Genomic DNA, 20720 nt, shown 5'->3' with positions numbered 1-20720 from the left:
CAAGCTACTAAAATAGGATGGCAACCAACACATGGAATGGAAAATACATCTGCCCCACAAAGGTTGTCTATTGTAACTCTTCATGTACCTGTCAAACACACATGTATCCATGCCTGTTTCTGCATATGTGCATTTCTGCATAACTCATCTTAAATATTTCAAAAGGAAATAACATTTGAAAAATCTACAGCAGGAAGAAGAATAGCTATGTAGAACATATCAGGTAGACATGGTGTTGGCAGCCTGCACAGACTTTTTTGAGGAACATGAAAAGGATGGAAGTCGATGCCCACCTGGTGCTTGGCAACATGTCTGTATGAACCATTAAACAGACATTACTGGAAAGTTTGGAACCAAATCTTTTAGTCACAGACACCATTAAGTTAAGGAAGCCTAGTATGGGAAAACTTGGACAGCTGGAATGCCTCACTTACAAACTTCAGCAAGCGTGGCAGCTTCATCTTTAAAGTGAGCTACATTTTTAATTAAGATTATGACGCTTTAATGAGTAGCTTAGTAACAAATGCTCATTTTTTTATTAGTTAGGAAAATGCCATTTGACTGCTGCCGTTGGAAAAGTACTAACACCTGGGAATCGATCTGGTCCAACAGCATGTTTGTACAGCTGCCCAGAAAGGAAAATTCTTTGAGCAGCAATGGTAGGTCTAAAAATATGCAGAAAGAACAACTAAGAGGAATATTACTAAGGCCAGCTGCTTTATGGCCCATCGGGGAAACAGTCAGGTGCTGACGCCATAATTTATTTTACATTTAAAGTGAGAAAGCTGTAAAGGCCAAGTTTAAAATATCAGACGAGCCAAGGATGCAATGCTTATGTGATAAAAGCTGTTGCTTCTCCCGCCCACTCCCACTCTGCCTATCACAGTCATGCTGCCTAGATTTTGACTTTCCCCTGCAGAGAAGTTGGGTTGGAGCTAATGGCGATGAAAGCAAACTCAGGCTATCATGCATGACAATTTGAGTTAACTTTTATCACAATATTAACTCCACACCAACTTCTGCATAGCGGGATGCTCTTGGTACTCTTGAGAATTTCCTCAATTATACAAAATTTTGCCTTAGCTCAATGGTAATATGCTTAATAACAGGCTCAGATTAGAAATATAGTAGAAACAGAGGCTTGTGAGCAATGTAACCTATTAGTACTATTCAAGTGCTGATTAACTGCAAACACGTTATGTTCCGCCAGGTCAAGTAAGCATATGAAGTGAACTTATACCTGTTCAAACTACTGGTTCATTAGTTCCAGTACTGTCTACCATGGCTGGGGCTAGGGCAAATGTCTTTCCTAGCCCTGCCAGCAGAGACCCTTTAACCAGAGTTTGAACCAGGGGAAATCACTGCAAGGGACATTCTCTGTCATGGCTCTACAGCTCCCCACCCAACTGCATACAGAAACACGCTTACCTGAAAATAGAAGCACTGATTCAGTTTGGCATGTCTTAATATCTGAAGGCCCCTCCCATTTTACTATTGCAGTACAAAAGCAATGGCAGAAACAGGGAAGGATATCCTCTTACCTTTTGCTTCTTTTTTCTTGCATTTTGTGGCTCTTCTCCTTCCTCGATCAACTTCAGTGCAAGTTCTTTATTAACCTTGGGAAGTTTCTAGTGAATGAAAGAAATGTTAAAACTATGGGCTACTGAACAAACTGCATTTAAGCCAAAGGACATTCTGCAGCCATGGTTTGTTTCAGCTTACTCTGCTCCGCTTCCACCGCTCTCTCGTTACCCTTAAGACTTTACGGTGCCCAAATACTGGCACTGCCTTCCATGTCCCCGTTGCCCTTTTTGTTGCTGGCTGCAGGGGCAAGGGTGTGAAAACCTTCTTGGCAGTCTTATAAGGCTATTGTCAAACAGCTACTCTCCCCTTCCATTCCTCCAGAAACACCCATACTCCTTTGCAGCTTGATTCTTTCATCAATTCACAATCTGTTTTTACCATATATTTAGACTTGAGTTTAGTAAGTGTTGCTTAAGTTGGTACCACCTTCAACCTGTTTCCCCCTACGCTATGTGCTGCCAGGGGCTTTTAATTTTAGTAATGCATTTTATTAATGCACACTTAAGCAGCTTCATCTGTTAGTTGTAATGGCTGTCAGAAATCGAACCTCTTTTAAATTAGATGCTTTGCTGTCTTTAGATGCTTTGCAAGTATTTACTGTGTTTATTTCTCCTCACTTAATCGGAGTTCCATATTCTGACAAGATCTGAGAGGGTGTTGATCACGTGTGACATCCAACAGCATCCTCCCACCAAGGTGAAAGATTTCTGCTTGGGCAATAGTAACCTCCTTTCTTCTTCTTCTTCTTCCCCCTCCAAATCTGCTCTGGAGGTTTTGGGGACCCTTCCCAGAGGAGATATGTGAATGTGCATGGCAGGGAAAGGAAAGGGGTCTGTGGAACACTAAATATCACCCAGTGTATCTCAGGGTATCACAAATGTACAGGATTGTTAGGGTAGCTTCTCCCATCACTCCATAATGGACTGTTTATGGAAACTTCCATGAACAGTTAAAACTGCACCTTTACCTTAAGTTGCACTCTTTGTGCCCGCGTTTCTTCAATCTTCTGCCTAATTTTCTCTCTTCTGTATTCCTCATAGGCAAAAGGATTCACCATCATTTTTACCTGCAAACACAAAACAGTTAAGTGGAGAAAAGGAAAGAACTCATAAGATGCCTTGTTTCTAAGCAGCCTTATTTTGCCCAGTTTACCTTGTGATACAGTCGTATGTCCATGAAAAAGCCATGCATATATGCTCGGAGAAGTGGCGATCCAATCAGATGAGCCAGCCCTGAGGTGGAGAGGGGTGGGGGGAAGAGAGAGAGAGAAAGAGACACAGACAGAAAATATTAATGTATCAGGAAATATTTTGGCTACATCACAGAGGTGTTTTTTTAAAAAAAGTAAAATAAAATTGGGGTTGTAATTTTCTTGGGGGATGGTTGTACGTAATCATTTGCCAAAATTGTGAAAGTTCCTAGTTTGCAGCTTTCACATATGTTCAGAACCTGGCACACTGGACAGACATAATGGAATGTTTTCACACCTTCACTGCATACAAAGGTTTGCCCATTTCTTCAACAACAATTATTGGGAGTGAAAGGACCCCTTTGAATGGGTTGCTTTTCCAACATGGGAATAGGGAGAAAATGTACACTTAATATACGTTGCCAGGTAAAAAGTTGCAAACTGTCACGTAAAATTTCTTGCTAGCTTGATGTAGGCTTTGTAGACAAAAGGAAAAAGACAAGGAGTCGTGTGTTGTACCCACAACTCCATCACGTCAAAAAGAGATGGGCTAGGACAGGCAAACCATCACTGCTCCCTCTCTCAGCAGCAGGAGGCAGCAAATATAGCAGCATGTAAACAAAATGAGTAACTGAGAGCAGAATTAATGAAAAAGAACAAGAAAGAATAAAGAAATTCTTGCATCTTTCAAGGCAGCAATACTGTACCTAAATTGTCAAGGTCTTTTCTTGTTACGAACTTGTAGTCATCATATACTGTTGTCTCTGGGTTTTCCTCCAGCTCTTCTGTCAAGTTATCAAGAAACGAGCACCATTTTGGAGCAGGACCTAAAACCTGTAAATGCACCAAGGTTAGTCGTAAACACTGTTTCTGTGACATTCCAACAGCTGTTATTACATAATTTGTCATTACTTTAACCAGAACACTGAACTTCTAACTTTGCAGACAAGAGGACAGCCAGATGAGTAAGCCTGTTAAGACTGTACAAGTCCTGTTAAGATGCAAGTCTGAACAGTGTAAGTGACGTACAGTCAAACCATTAAACTATAGTAATTGTGTGGTGAACTGTGGTTCAAAAACAAATACAGGGGATTCAGTCCACCCACTATATAATGCTGTTTCAATTTCTCCCCTAAAAAGAAAGCGAGAGATTGCCAAGTAATTAGTGAACCTAACAAAGCTGTTCCAGGATCACGGAAAACTACAGCTTTGCTGGAGAAGTTGTGATAGTTGTAAGTGCACCCTGAAAAGATACAAAAGTGCGAAGATACCATTTCTTAAGGCTAGGTGCATTAATGAAGGTATTCGCACAGACATGGAAGATTCATGCAAATGGCTTTGCCACATATTGCTAAAAGAGCAACACAATTAAATTAAAAATAAAATTGATTTGTAGGTTTGTTTTTCGGTCGTCTACTAGACTCATGTAAATCCATGTCAATCAGCACAATATTTATTGCAGCACTCCAAACCATTTATGGAGATGAAGCGTTTGCTGATTTAAACTCCTCCCCCCTCGCTGGAATCAAATAGATTCCAGTATGTGCAAGGTGTTGCAGGGGGTGGTAGGGAGGTCACAGAAGGTTTTCAGCTCCCTGATTTTAGAGGTCAGGGGGTCTTCCATAAAAAGTCTGCCATCGCAAGCCCACCCACCCCACAATACATATACAACTTTCTCGGGATCCCAGTCAAGCCTACATGCAAACATAGGCCCTGCTGGAACTAGGTCAGCAACTATTTTTTTTGGTAAAACCTTCTGAAGGTTGTGTGTAGATATAGAGACAGATAAAAGTAGTGTACATAAAGATCCCGTTCACCTGGTCAAATGCACTGCTTAATAAACAGATATGCATCAGCTTCAGACATCCACACATAACCAGTTTCTGCAAGCAAGTGAAAAACCTAGGAAACTGCAGGTAACCATAGCTTCCTGTTACACCCCAAACCGAGAAACTGTGATGAACGGCTTCTCAACAATCCAGAATATATTAAGCCATGGTTTTAAATTTGGTTTCAAGATTCTGGCTTGCTTGGAAGCCATTACTCATAGCTTCCCTGTTTGGATTCAAAAGGAAGCTACAATGTTAACTGCAATTTCCTGGCTTGTCTGAAGCTTGTGCATATCTTGACTGATTAAGCAAAGATTTGACCATGCAAATGTGAAGATTGTGGCACTAAATGCACATTTTCACTGTGCTGACCTTAAAGCTGATCCTCCATGTTTTGGAAATGCAATGTTTCATTCCCCTTTCCTCCACTTTTGAGACTGATGCTAATGACATTATATGCCGAAATACTCAAATTAAACACAGAGGACAGGTTGAATACCACAATAATGCATGGAATATGGATGAAAACATTGTATGGATTCATATAGCCCGGGGTGGGTGTGTCAGTTATGACCCCTGATGCCACACTACTGATGTATCTTTAAATTAGGTTTCCATTTCCTCCAAAATTCAGACCGACTGAACTCTTTTCCACTGTTGATATCAATCTCTCTCCCACTTCATGCGCACACAGTCACACCCAGTGAAGCTAGATTATTTGAGTAACCGGAGAATGCATCAAGGTAAACATCAAAAGCCCTCTCTCCAAGGGAAGGAAACAGGAAATAATGGCAAGTTCAGAATACCCAAAGCACCTACAAAATGGAACGTTAGAAGGTCTGCTTCCTTTTTAAAAATGTTATCAGTGGTGATAATTTAAGTGAAAACAAACAAGGAATTCTAAAAGGTCATGGTCACTATCCAAATACACTACTTGATTAACCCAAAAAAGTATATGTATCTTTGCTGTGCTGTACATATATGCTCTGAGTACAATGACTGAGACAATGTCTACTTCAACTACTGTATACTATACGAACAACTGTTCTACATTGGGAAGGGGTGTGGATTAACAAAAATGTCAATATTATAACACATGGGAAAAACAGTAATCACAAAATATTACAGTACTTTAAAAACAAACATGGTTTCTGGATATTGAATGTCAGCTGTTTCTAGTGGACACATTTTCCAATTCTGAGCTGTTTAAAAATATTTCCTTGGCATCATTAACGTTTCTTTATTTTGTGTATCCACACAATGCTTGGGGGAGAACTACCAATGACTAAAGATGAGTTGCATTTATACAACAGGCTGAGTTAAAAACTACTCATCCAAATATGCTACGTCTGTTAAATTTAACTGCTGACATTTCTTGCAAAGCAAGCTGTTGTATCTCAGTGGACCACAATTTATGGGATTTTTTTAGTGTGTCGTTGGTGCAATCTTAAAAGAAAAAGGTAACAGGGGGTACTTGCACCAGAGTTGCAGAAAACTGCCACAACGGAGAGCTACGCATATAATGAAATGGGAAGATTCAGACATATCTTTGTCCCTTTCAGAATCAAAAGAATCTTCAGCCACTAGCCATAGCAATAAAATAAAATAAAATAAAATAAAATAAAATAAAATAAAATAAAATAAAATAAAATAAAATAAAATAAAAGTACTGAAGATAGAGGTAAAAACTTAACTATGCAAAATACATTTTGGAGGTTTGCATCAATAATCAAATAATAGATCTTATTCTAATTGCCCCTGCTAAAAACCTTTCAGTCTTTGTCCCTTTTTCCCCTTTGCTAAATATCCTTAACTGACTACACAAAAAACCCCTACTCCTCATTTTTCCATAACAACGTCCTTGACATTAAATCCACCCCACCCACAAATATCCTGCTATGAGGAAGTGCCTGAGCCAAGCATATTGTAGTTCTATTAAATTTATTTTTCAGCCTTATATGATAACCAGCACAATTAAAGCTGCCCATTCTAGCTTTATACTTTCTGGGTCACCCTTAGATCTCTTTGAGTTTGGTTGCATGTGTGTATTTTGTCCTCTTCCAGTCACTGCTAATTATCTAGAGATCAAACTTTTTTTCTTTTTCTTTTAAAGGATTATGGATGCATTGCTCATCGTCTGAGCAAGCTGCTCCAAGGAAGAGGATGCATTAACAATTTGTCAGAAGCTGACAAAGTAAATTGCTCCTTAGAACTCTAAACAACACATAAAGGTCTTCCATAGACAATTTCCACTCATTTCCTTCTTGCCGGGCATCTTTTATTTCCCTTCTCTACAGCTGTCCTAAATAACCATCTCTGGAAGCCCTTGAGTGTCCCCATTACAAGATTCCTGCCCACCCCCAGTCCAAACACTTAATAGGCATTGAGACATAAATGTTTCAAAAGAGTACATATGGCCCACATCCAGCTTGCCAAGGTCTTTCTTCCCCTTCTTCATGATAACCTGCCTGCAAGTTGGTAGGTCTTGGTAGGTCTGAAATAGGCTACAAGCCATACATTGGCTCCACAACCCAAGACTAAAGGGCGAAACCTTCTACAGACTCACCAGAACTCCTCAATATTTCACAGGCATGCTAGGCTGGCTTATTTGGGTCTTAGGTTATTCACATCCATGCAGTGCAATATCACATGTTTACTCAGAATATAATAGGATTCATTGTGAATAAATAACTTGCCAGAGAAATTATACAGGCCATTACCGACCATAGGCCATTTACATGTGGGAAATGGCACTGGATTTTTTTAAAAAGGCAGTTTTGCTGAGCTTTGGGTGGGGGGCAGAACCAGAACGGGGGTGGGGTGGAGATGAGAGAGGGATGTTTTGTTCATTATCTTATGCAGATGTCCCATAAAAAAAGGTGAGTGAACAAAAGTATAGTTATTCCACAGTAAAGGCGCGGGTGGCACTGTGGGTTAAACCAGAGCCTAGGACTTGCCAATCAGAAGGTCGGCGGTTCAAATCCCCACAACGGGGTGAGCTCCCGTTGCTCCGTCCCTGCTCCTGCCCACCTAGCAGTTCAAAAGCACATCAAAGTGCATGTAGATAAATAGGTACCGCTCCAGCGGGAAGGTAAACGGCATTTCCGTGCGCTGCTCTGGTTCGCCAGAAGCAGCTTAATCCTGCTGGCCACATGACCCGGAAGCTGTACGCCGGCTCCCTCGGCCATTAAAGCGAGATGAGCGCCGAAACCCCAGAGTCGGTCACGACTGGACCTAATGGTCAGGGGTCCCTCTACCTTTACCTTAAAAGGCCCAGTTTGGAAGCATCTCAAATCTCCTGCCCCTGAATAAGGCTGTTTGGCATCCCTTGGAAGTAAGGCAATGTAGCGTTTTTAACACTCTGCAGGCATAAGCAACCCATTTCCTCTACTTCCCAAACTCTAGAGCAGGGATGGGGAACCTGTGGTCCTCTGGATTAAATGCTGGACTATGGTTCCCATCATCCTTGACTACTGTCCATGCTGGCTGGGGCTGATGGAGTCCAACAACATATGAAGGGCTAGAGTTTCCTCATCCCTGCTGTAGAGCTTTCTACTGTTGTCTAGGCCAGAGTTATTCTACTTGAGCCAAACTGTAGCAGCCATTTATGAACTGGATTGTATTCACTAATGCAGTGCCTCACTTCTAACAGCAGTATCTGCGCTTCACATCCGCTTATCGGGCGCACAGACACTTCCGAACGGAGCATCCAAATGTGTTAAGAGATTCTACCGGATGGCCCCCACAAAATTACTTCCCGAGTGTCACACATTGGATGGTTTCCGCACCTATGCCCACACGCGCGCATTTCCTCTGAGGCAACCTGTTTTGATGGGAAGTGGAGGATTTCCTTTGTTGTGAATAAGCCCAACGTGCTACTTTTGAGATTGAAAGTATTTATCTGAAAACAGATAGGAAACCCATGCTTCCTGTTTTGAGAAGGAAAAACAATCGTCCAACAGGTTACACTTAAAAATACTAGCAGAAAAACCACAGCCTTTCACTTGAAATCCATACAGTATTACTCTACGCAGACACAGATGCAGAAGAGAGACAGAGACCTAATATTGTATGAGCGTAATTTACAACGTTCGTGATATTTTAAAATCTGTATGAAAATGCCCTTAGGATACACCCATTAAATGGCGCGTCCATTAAATCCCACATCTGTACCTCCTTTAATAGTTTATGCAAGAATTCATCTAAGTTGTGGGTAGAAAGACTAGGGTTTTAAACGGGGGGGGGGGGGGAGGGAGAGAGAGACATCTTGTGAAAACAGAATTTAAACATTGACTGTTTTGTACTTCGCCACTATAGAAAAAGTACAACCAAACAATAACTGTTATCAAGCTTTCCATCAAGTGAAAAGAAGGAAGAGTTATTAACAAAGCCATCAGTGGCTGATACAACTTTTCCCCTGAACAAATTATTTTAAAAACAACCATGGTCCTTCTCAGCTTAGATATTTTAAAAGCACAAAATAAAATGGTACAGTGGTACCTCGGGTTAAGTACTTAATTCGTCCCAGTGGTCCGTACTTAACCTGAAACTGTTCTTAACCTGAAGCAGCACTTCAGCTAATGGGGCCTCCCGCTGCTGTCGGAGCACGATTTCTGTTCTCATCCTGAAGCAAAGTTCTTAACCTGAGGTAATATTTCTAGGTTAGCAGAGTCTGTAACCTGAAGCGTATGTAACCCGAGGTACCACTGTAATGTCCTGCAATTCTCTTTCACTGCCCTATCATAGCCTTTTCCCATCCTTAATATGAGCTTCACTCAAGGCATTTGGCAGTTCAGTGCTCTTGCAATACTCAAGAGATTCTTTCCAGAAGTTGCAGGGCTGTAATTCCGATCATTCATGACCATTAGCCATACTGCATAGAGCTGGTGGATATTGGGAGTCCAACAACATCCCGAGGGCCACAGGTTGGCAACACCTGCCACACCTTCTGGAAGGCTGATTTCAGCCATTTTCCAGCATCCTGTTTATGGAAAACAATTCAGGTTTCCACAGCCAATATAACACAACACCAACCAGAGTTGTTCTCTAATTTTCAGATCATTACATCCCCATGTTGTGTCCCGGAATGAAGTCCAAGAAACAAGTTGACAAAACATGCAACTAATTTGTATTAGTTTGTCTGCAGTTTCTCCCTTTTAATTTATATAACTGTGATCTTAAATTATTGTAAGGCATGTACACAGGCACTAGATGGGTATGGCGGAATTTGAGCAATTCAAGGGAAAACCTTTCAGCTATGCAAATTAAAGTGGAGCTTTCTGCAACTTGAATCCACGAGTAAGCACCTTTATACTTTTGCACTTTCTAGCTGGGGTGCATAAATCAAAGTTTTGGGGGTTTTCTGTATCTGGTGTAGGAGGTGGATTAAGTTACAAACCTAGGAAAGCCAAGAAATGCAAGTACGGCTGCAGGCAAAATAAATGCAAACCTATCTTGTGGAATTTGGGGGATTTCACAGCACTCCTCTTCCTCATAATCCTAAAGGGAGGCTGTGATTGGCTGCACTAAATTCTATGATATGCTTTCAAGTTCTGTCGAAGTTCAGCAAAGTAAAAAAAAACAACCAACCCAAGTCATTAACCATTTATGTTAATGTGAACTGGAAATAAAACAGCACCTTCTTCCCTTTCTGCACATGCCAATTTGCACTTACTCTGTGAAACCAAAACTGAACGTGGTCTTTATTTTATTTTTCCTCCCCTCCTCTGGCATATTTCATTAAGGCAAAAAACCTGTGCTTTAAAATATTACCTGGCCACAATTGCATGCCCTCAACCACGCTTTGGCCTTCTGCTTCTCAAACAAGACTCCCAATTTATGCCACGTCACAAACCACTTTTGAAACTAGGGTGGCTTTCAACACCAGTTTGTATTGTGGAATGGGAAAACTTGCAGCCTGGCCAGTGCAATGGATGATGGGAGTTGTAGTTCAAAACATCTGGAGGGCACCAAGTTGAGGGAAGGCTGCCTCAAGCCTTCTGGGATTAGTGTTTCTCAAGAACCACCTCCTGCATCCCATATGAAATGCAGCAGGTGGGGGATCTGAGACAGGCCTTTTTGACTATGATGTTCAAATTCCGAAACTCCCTTCCAAAAACGGCCATTTTGTCATGCTTGCTGCTCGCACTGGCTGCATTTGAACACCATCCTATGCCCATTTTATCTTGATGGGAGTTAGCCATAGCGAACCTTGGGCTCACCTTCTGTCCCCTCTCAGGCATGGTTGGGAGGAGAATGGAAGCTTCTGTGACCGTTTTTGATTAAATACATCTTAGTTTTATATTAAAACCTTAAGCTGTGGTTATAATCTTGATTATGGTTTGTTGAAACAATCCAGTTTCATAATCAGTCATTTGAAGCTGGCTGGTTTCTAACAAATCATAATTAAGATTAACCAGAGTTTGATGGCTTCAGAGGAAGCAACAAATTGCAACTATATATGGACATTTAACCTCCTTAATGCCTTGTGGCACACCAGAGGAGAAGGGTTATTCATGGTTTACCATGTCATCTGAACACAGATATTTGAAGCTTTTGAAGAAAGTCTTTATTGTAAGGCTCATTAATAAATTGACCTTTATTGTAAGGCTCATTAATTAATTACTCTTTCATGAGCTTCTTTCTTTTAATTCTGTATACTGCTGGTTGCATTATCATTGTTTTAATGATATTTTCATTTTCTTGTTTTAAAAAGTAACTCGCTTGATCCCAGAAGTAATATTTATGCAGGTTTTAGATGTGCTTCATTTTAACAGAAAACTGATACTTTCTCTCTCAGTAGTTTTTTCCAGTTCTGCTAATTCAAAACTAAATTGTAATGAGTAAGAGAAAAGCTTCAAGGTTAGTTCAAAGCAATTCTACTCTTTTAAAACCAATATAGTTGCATTATTACAACAGGGTGAGTGTGAAATGTATTCATGATAAATTTCTGGAATATACTTTTCAGTAGCAAGTTTACACCACAGACTCAAACATACATGTTAAAATGTACTGTGCAGTACAAATACAGAACTGTATTACAATCGAAAACAAAGCACAGGGCTATTTCTCGGTGTCCAGAGATCATAATAGCAGAGAAAATGTTTGCTTTACTTACTGGTATGTAGTAGATGCTCATTTTGGGGGCTTCATTGGCCGTGAACAGCATTCCTAAAGATTATAAGAGAATCTTGTAAAAGACAGGACATCCCCTCCCATTTTTAACTTTCAGAAATTAGAACTAAACACACTTGGTGAGAACATGAATTCCAAAGCTATTACTAAAAAGAAATCAGAGAGCACTATAGACATACCAGCTCTGGGCTCAGTAAAAGCTCCACTCTTTTGAGTGCCCAGAGCTGTTCCCGTTTCCTCTTCTTCTCTTACCACATATACCCTCACCCAGTCAAATACCATTTTATTTTATTCAGAAAGTCACCTTTCCAGACCAATCCTCAATACCATCCAAGTATCTGAAAAATGGGGGTTAATTTTTGTTCTCCCTTGAAAGCAACAACAGATGCAGTCCTCCCATGAAATCAGTAGCAAAATGACCACAGATTTTAAGGGAGAAGGAATGAAAATGGTCAAATTTTCTGTTGCAGAGTTAATTATTAGTAGCTCCAGATGGTTTATATGAAATCTAGTCAGCTCTTATACAATCTAGTGGTATATAAATTTTATGAAATAAATAAATAAAATAGAAATGTAAGATAGGGCTACCATACATCCAGATTTTTTAAAAAACTCAATAACTTTTGGGGTGTCCTGGCTTTTACTTTTTGAAATATGGCAACCCTATGTAAGAACCCATATGTGCCCATCTGAATTGTTTCAGGAAACCTACCCAGGCATGTGATTTCAGTAAGTATAATTGTTTTAAAATTATTTGTTTTATATTTTTTAAAATGTAATGTAACTTGTTTTTAATGTTTGCTTTTATTGGTATTTTTAATGAACCAGATTGTGTTTTGAAATATATTTAGAGGTCTGTTGTTTGAATAAATGATATAGTAAGCAAATAAACTCTGCAGTTGGAGTCACTTTTCTCACCCTTCTGCTATGTCACAAGAGTGAACAGAAGACGAGTGGAAAAGCACCTTTGAAATCAAGCCATTTTCTTTTATCTTCTACTCACAGGAACGAATGATAATTTTTCCCCAGCAGTCAGTGAAGAGGAGGTGAAAGGGAGGATTCAGTTTAATAATTATTTCAAAAGTTTCTAATAGTTCTGTCAAGAAAAGGAAAACAACTTCCTAATGGAAGCAATATTCCCACAGACTGAAGGCGTGCACTCTTTGGGGCAGAGGCTGGATGCAGATATACGATAGGGAGAAATCTGAATTAAAGAGATTCCTAGAGCTCTTTTGTTTAAACACGCTAATCCTGATCACTGTTTACAGGAAGAGGGACACACCTATTAAACCACAGAGCAGACTAATCAGATTACATGAAGAAGCATTTCAGACTTGTTTGAATAACCTCCTCATTACTAAAATACTGACACCTGAAATTATGCTGAGGAATGAGATCTTGTAGGTGTTTCATGATGAAGCCAGAGGATGAAAGAATGAAATATCCAGTTTTGACAAGGATATGATTTTTATGAGAAATGAAGGATTTGGAATGTATGAATGAGCTGAAGTGTGTAAGATAAAACATTGGAGACACAACTGACCGCTTGCTGTTTCTTGGATATAGATATTTATTCTGACAGGAAGAACCTTTTTAGACAGGCACTATTCTGCTTGTTCCATCACAAGCATTTCTGCTTGCTAAATGGAACGATCCCTGTTCTCCACCCCCCCCATGCTGTTTTGTGGGTTCACCAGACCTGCCAGTCGATTTGGGGGTGTGGGATGTGAAGCCACATTGCACTAGCAAGAGCCCTTGTACTGACTTCCACTAGCGTGCTGGCTCAGTTGAATCTAGCCCCTAGTCTCGTATAGGATTCCACAAACGGGCCTAGACATGGGATGACTTTCCACATTTGGCTAATGTGGCTGGGAATTTTGAAGTTGCCATTTATCTCAAAACTTGCAAGGAGCAACCATACATACTAACAGCACTCTCAGTTCTCTTGAGGGCTGGTCCTTATGTAGCTAAATCAACACAATGGGGCAGTGTCAGCTGGCCTGGAGAAACTCTGGAGGTTTGCCGACGTTAACTGGTAAGGGTGGAATACAGCCTGTGGAGAGGCAGTGTTGCCACACATGCACTCTATGCAACAACACAGCCTTGCCCTGGCTGTTGGAATGAGGGGGCCATCAGTGGCACATGAAGTCTGGTGCTGGCTCTGGAGAAACTGTTTGGGGTGGGGCTGGGAGCCAGAAAACAAGGGGAACGGAATGATTTCAGGAATCCTGAACAAAAGCCCTCCATACTGCAATATTATGTTGCAGGTCCCCCTTCTGATTATCTACAATCCAACAGAGGACCAAAATCAACCACACCCAGGTAGGAAAGTTACCAGATGCAATCATGTTTGGAGCAGCATGGTTACCTATCACCTGGTGAAGAATTTTCCACATACCTGAATTAGGATATATGCAAACATCATTCATATCATGTTCAGGCTCCAAGGAAGTGAATACCTTCCCCTGAAACAGAAAAATAAGCAACATAAAGGATTAACCCAGCTCTTTTGAAAGAGCCAGTTAGGCAATATAATAACCTCTCCATTGCATGCAAAAAGCTCCAGGTTCGACTCCTGCCATCTTCATTTGGGCTGGAAAGTACTCCTGCCTATAACACTGGAGAGGTGCTGCTAATCAGTGTTGACGATACTGGGCAGCTTTCCTATGTCAATTAATTGGAGTGACCTTAATTAATTGGAAGAAAATGTTTTTAATCAACTGATTGATTCATCCATCAGAAGTGGCAGACCTAACATATTTCATGTCTCGCCTATCCAAACAGATTCTGAAGGCAGCTTACTCCAGTTGAAAAATACACAGGACCCACCCCCTTTAAAAAACAAGGTTTCAACAACCAAGCAAATATAAACAGTCTGAATCAGTCTCACTTTAGCCTGCCTTTACTGAAGACATTCTCAAAGGAAACTTACATAATTTTCACCTGCTAATATTCACTGTGTGAAAATCGTCAGCTCGTGTGAAAGTTTTATTTCCTGCACGGTAAGGACTGAACTGCAGAAGAGGAACTCTCCAGGCCAGAGCTTTCCAAACTGTGTGTCGCGACACATTAGTGTGCTGGCTGCACTGTATAGGTGTATCGTGTGAATGCTCCCCACACTGGGGCTGGAAAGAGGTTAGTTTAACCTCTGGCTTGCTAGTAAAACTGAATTACCGTGTCGCGAAACGATGCGTGTCTGAAAAGTGTGTTGCCAAATGAAAAGTTTGAAAAGCTCTGCTCTGGACAGTTATAACTTTTGCAATATTTTAGTGGGTCCCAGAAAAAGAAAAGTAGAACAGGAAGGAAGACGAGGACAAAAGAGGAAAGATGAGAAGGTGTGTGACTATCCGTCTGTCTGTGCTGGGAGGCCTTGGGGGAGGAAAGGAGCAGAAGAGAACAGGTTTGATAGGCCCTTCTTGCATTTTGCACCAGTTGCATTAGTGACAGTTTGCTGCCTGCTGAATAACATGGCCGTTATGCATTGCTTTACACTGAAATTGAGAGAATTTGGGGGAGAACAGTAAAATTCAGTGGTAGAGTTTATCTGCTTTGCATGCAAAGGGTCCCAGGTTCCATCTTCAGCATCTCTAGGTAGGGATGAGAGAGACTCCCTCCCTGCCTGAAACCCTGGAGAGCCACTGCTAGTCATTGCAGACAAGACGGACTGAGCTAGATGCACCAAAGATCTGGCTCATTATAAGTCACCTTCTTGCACTTCCAAAATAGGAGACAAAACACTGATATTATTCAACTTGTACATTCATAATGTTCTCACTTAGAACACCTGAATGTTAAACACCGTTGTAAAAACACAATATGACCAGAGCCCAAAGTCCTGTAATGCAAAATGCGTACTACGGTCATAAGCATAAAACTTTATTGCAGGGCAGAGGATGTTAAAAAAAAAACACTCTTACGCCCCATCCATTTCAGTGGGAGAGTGAAGCGTATCAAACTCCTTCCAGTGAAAGCAGCAGGACTTGAGTGCTTAAGCTTTGGCTGGATCTTGACTGCTAAAGAGAGGACATTTTCGGTGGCGGCACCCAAGCTACAGAATAGCCTCTTCAGAAAGGCTTGTTGTTGTTTAGTCGTGTCCGACTCTTCACGACCCCATGGGCCAGAGCACACCAGGCCCTCCTGTCTTCCACTGCCTCCCGCAGTTTGGTCAAACTCATGCTGGTAGCTTCGAGAACACTGTCCAACCATCTCCTCTGTCGTCCCCTTCTCCTTGTGCCCTCCACCTTTCCCAACATCAGGGTCTTTTCCAGGGAGTCTTCTCTCCTCATGCCTGCTACCATCTTCTTTATGGTCTTTTCAGCAGCAAATGGAAGATTGTTTTACTCTCCGAGACTTCAAAAACCCCTGCTCTCACAAATCCAATTTTCTCGTCCCACTGATTGTGTGTGTGTGTGTGTGTGTGTGTGTGTGTGTGTGTAGATGTATTGTGATCTGGCTCTACTGCTGCAAGGGTTTTTTTCTATGCTACAACTGTTTTGAGAAATTTTTAATATTGTATTTTATCTTTTTGAGCTGCTAGGAGACCTAGACTATCAGGCAGCCAATAAAAATACAATCAATAAATCAATTAATAATTTCATGGGAGTGTATGGCTAACAATGGCTACTAGCCATGATGGTTATATTACCATCTGTGCTCAGCATCCCTTTGAATGCTAGTTGCTGAGGACCATGAACATTGAGAGTACTATTGTGCTCACTTCCTGCTTTTCAGTCTCCCACAGTGAGTGAGTCACTGTGAGCCTTTGGACCAGGCTTCCTCAAACTCGGCCCTCCAAATGTTTTGAGACTACAATTCCCATCATCCCTGACCACTGGTCCTGGTAGCTAGGGATCATGGGAGTTGTAGGCCAAAAACATATAGAGGGCCGAGTTTGAGGAAGCCTGCTTTGGACTGATCCAGCACGGTTCCTCTTATGCTCTTAAGCATCCTTATTTGCTCTCTAATACTTTCAAGGTGTGGGCTACCGTCTTTTCCGTTCAGAAGGCAAAAATGAATGTTAAGACATGCAGTTCTTTAGCCCAGTGCTCTGCAGTTAGGATGCAGCAGTCTGCAACAGGCTCCATTTTATTTTATATAAACTTGGGCGAGGCCACCCAAATCGCTTCAGGCAATTTCCCACTTTAGCCATTTGGGCAGAAACACTGAACGTCCAAGTTCTATGCAGCCTCTTCGTTATATAAAAGAAGACTGATGAAAAATAACGACAGACATTATAAATGCTTACGACCTGCAGTATACCTACACTTTAAGAGGCGCAATAAATATGATCCAGTTGCAAGTAATTCAAGAACTGAGAACTATAAGTAAGCAGTTCTTAAAATACCAGGATATGTGTTGTGCTGTGCTCTGTGTGTGTGTTTAAGCACAGGCATCCAAGACATACATACTGCACCACTGGCATAAAACTGCCTTCCACTGACAGCCAGGTCCTGTATATTAAAAAGAAGGCAATCGGCTGATTATGTTGTTGCATATGTGAAAGAAAGAATGGAAATCAGCTCCTTCATTGAGAAATGAAACAAGGCCCAAATGGTGCATGTTAGGTGGCTGGATTTGCAATGGAGTTGCAAATTGGGACATTTAAGAAACTTGTGTGTAATGGTGGGAGAAATGACTGCAAGGCTCCTAAAGTGGCCTCCTCCTTCTAACAGGTGCCAGTGAGGAGCCCCCCCCCCCCCAATCGCAAACATGCAATCTTTTGCTGAGGTGGGACAAACTTCCTGCCTGCTGCGATAGGAATCGGCCTCATGCTTTTCGTGCCGTGTGTGGACACGGCCTTGCTGGACCGCTAAGGAAAACACAAGTAATGGATTTTCCCCCCTTCCATGGGAAGTGTGTGGATTTCCCATTCCACTATAACATTTTCCACATATGTATCCCAGGGGGAAATCACTCACGTAGAAAGGAAAAGAAGTTTGGTCACAACCAGCCCTGATTCGCAAGTGGGGAGGGGGGCAGAAGGAGGAAGGAGAGCGGCTGCTTTGAAGCTAGCATCATGTCGCCTGACCCAGTCATTCACTTCTAGGCATTACGGCTTCTGCTTCTTGTTTCCTCCTTACCTCGCTTCCACCATCCGCAGCAATGATCTCCCATGTACCAGCAAAATGCACTGGCATTGCCTTTTAAGGCCTTTTTATTGTTTTATCACCTTGATAATAAATTTGGTAATAAACCTGGTAAATAATAAAATAATGAATGCTAAATCAGGGCTGGGGAACTGGTGGCCTTTGAGATCCTGTTGTTCTCCCAACTCCCATCGGCCAGGGATGATGGGATTTTGGAGTGCAGCAACACCTGGAGGACCATAGGTTCTCCACCCCTTAGCTGAATCATGGCTGTTGCTTGCCTGCTGTGAGTGGCACATGCTGGGACAGCAGCAGGAAGGCCTGTATCCCTGGCTCAGACATGACATCAGGCTGATGCTGAGCCTCATTAGAGCAGAGGGAAAACCACACTAAAGTCCAGGGGTCAAACTAGCAAAGATTTATCATAACTATGATAACCTATGTTGGAAATGTAAAGAAAAAGAAGGAACCTTTTATCACATGTGGTGGACTTGCCCCAAGGTGAAAGACTTCTGGGGGAAGATTTATAATGAATTGAAAAAAATGTTGAAATATACATTTGTAAAGAAACCAGAGGCCTTTCTCCTTGAAATAACAGGTTTGGAATTGCCCAAGAAAAATGTTAAATTATTTTTGTACGCCACAACTTCTGCTTGAATATTACTAGCTAAGAAATGGAAAACGCAAGAACTACCAACTGTGGAAGGATGGCAGATGAAGATGATGGACTTTTCGGAGCTAGCCAACCTGATCAGAATGAGGAGGAGTATCAGGAAGAATGGACAAAATTTAATGACTACTTAGTTAAATACATCAAGTTAGAATAATTGGAAAAAGCTTGGCTTAGGGTATAAATAAGTAATATGAGGATTTATTATGTATAATGCTGAATTGGGAAGAAAGACTGATGTTAAGTGATTAAGTTAAGATTTTAAGAACTTTGATTTGGAAAACCGTGAAAATGATATCCACTGAAATTCAACTAGGGGGATACGAGGGAGTCACTTAACAATGTTAAGAAGATTAGTTTTAATAAGGATATGATTTATGTTTGTTTGTCTGTTTATTTGTTAGTGTGTTTTTTAATTTTGTGAAAATCAATAAAACTTTTTGAAGAAAATAAAAAGTCAGGGGTGGACAGAGCAGCTAGGCTGTAGAGGCAAGGAAGTACAGACTTAAAGTGGCCATTGATTTGGAGTGGAAAGAGAGAGATCTGGCCTAAACCTGTTCAATGCTGAATCTTCAATGATTCAGCTAATTAAGCAGATAAAAGGGTACAAAGCAGTTTGTTTCCTTTTGCACTCCTCCCTTTTTTCCCCTTTTGTGGTTGACAGCTTCACCTCCCTCCTGGGTGCTTCCTTTCCCTCCCTGTTTAATTTTGCCACCCCACCCACTTCTGCTGCCTTCCGCCTTGGTAATTAACAGGAGGAAGGGTCTTCCCCCACCTCCGCGCTTTTGGAAAACAAAAGAGCTGGATGCTCCCCCACTGCAGGCAAGTCTCTGTAGGTCCTCTCTGCCACACACCCTTCCTCTTTTCACCACTGATTTCCAGCCAGAGACAGTTAAAGGAACCAGCATCAGAGGAGAGGCCAGAGGGAACACATCACCTGCCAAGGAAGAACAACTGCATCTGCCTAGCAGCCAGAAATCTCCTCATTTGGCACTCCACAAGCCACTTTGAACTCTTGCAGGTGCAATTTGGAGAAACAAAATATATTGATTCTTGTTGCCTAGGACTGCAAGACGGTCACATTCGAATACAGAATTAAACACATCCTCACAAACATGCACTGGGCTGCAGTCCATGGGTTGGATCCAGATTAGTCACATGGAAGGGGGTTGGCGGAAAGTGACTACCCTTCTCCCAGCCCCACAAAGGCTTCTCCCAGGGGAGACACAAGTTTTTTTGGAGTGATACCTCTGGAAATATTAGAAAAAAATTATAATGGAATGGGAAATCAAAGGAGAAACTCAAAAGAAAGACAAAAGAAATTTGACTTACTGTGTCCTTGTTCCATAGCTTTATGATTCTTGAATCAGCAGAAATAATTAAATCTAATGAATTGTGGAACTGGATTGATTTGATAGGCAGGCCATATTGGTGATCCTTCACTATTAATGGGCTGCTTGCTCGGAGGTCATAAAAAAGAACCTGGAAACAAGTAAAGGTCACTGGATTACATGTTCAACATTCAAAAGATATTAGAGGTCTGAAAATTATGTTAAGTTTTCAATATGTGAATAATTATCAGATAAATATAGAGGATTTCCACAGTATTTCTGAAAAGGAACGAATAACAGTGTCATAGAATCATGAGATGTGTTTATTCTGTAAGAATTAAGCATGAGCCTTCAAACACTGAGATCTATAAAAAGAAAAGATCTCTATAGATGAACAGAGCAGAGAAGCAGTGTTAAGCTTTGTCCTGGTTTGCACATCATGGTAAGACATAGCAAAATGCGTGTGATCTCCTCTTCAGGAGCCAGTACATTCACACTAAGCCATAGTTTGGCTTGTGTGAGAACGCAACTTTTAGCTTTTCTTAAGCATAACTCATGTTTGAACTTACTTAGCATAACTCACATTTTTCAACCTGCAGGGCAGCAGAAAAGCCGCTGAACCCCCAGATCTGCCCAATTCTCATCCCACTGTGTGCTTTACAAATCCCCCATTTGTATGTCGCGTGGTTGAAAAGAAGAGGTGTGTGTGGAATTGATCAGGTTGTAACAAGCTAATCTTAGAATCATCCAGTTATGAGTCTGGCCTTGCACTAATGTGCCTCCATATAAAAAACATTTATATTTCATTCACTCTTAAACATTTGAAGAAATAAATCCATCCTCCTCTGCAATTATTATTATTATTATTATTATTATTATTATTATTATTATTACTAC

The 20720-nt window shown here is 41.2% G+C and overlaps 1 protein-coding gene across 1 annotated transcript in view; it reads right to left on the bottom strand.

The window, feature by feature from the left end:
* The window catches only part of NOL10 (nucleolar protein 10), a 41786-nt gene that overhangs the window by 7987 nt on the left and 13079 nt on the right, over positions 1-20720 (bottom strand). The window contains exons 11-17 of the mRNA XM_079969834.1: positions 19825-19974; positions 14135-14201; positions 11720-11772; positions 3481-3607; positions 2737-2816; positions 2552-2650; positions 1542-1628 (exon numbers count right to left, since the gene is read on the bottom strand). Of these exons, the coding sequence (XP_079825960.1) occupies positions 1542-1628; positions 2552-2650; positions 2737-2816; positions 3481-3607; positions 11720-11772; positions 14135-14201; positions 19825-19974 (663 nt within the window). The remainder of the gene's footprint in view (positions 1-1541; positions 1629-2551; positions 2651-2736; positions 2817-3480; positions 3608-11719; positions 11773-14134; positions 14202-19824; positions 19975-20720) is intronic.

The sequence above is a fragment of the Podarcis cretensis genome (genome assembly GCF_951804945.1).
Source record: "Podarcis cretensis genome assembly, chromosome: 3".
NCBI classification, from domain to species: Eukaryota; Metazoa; Chordata; class Lepidosauria; order Squamata; family Lacertidae; genus Podarcis; species Podarcis cretensis.
Note: the sequence above shows the minus strand (reverse complement) of the source record. Positions and strands in the feature narration are given on the sequence as shown.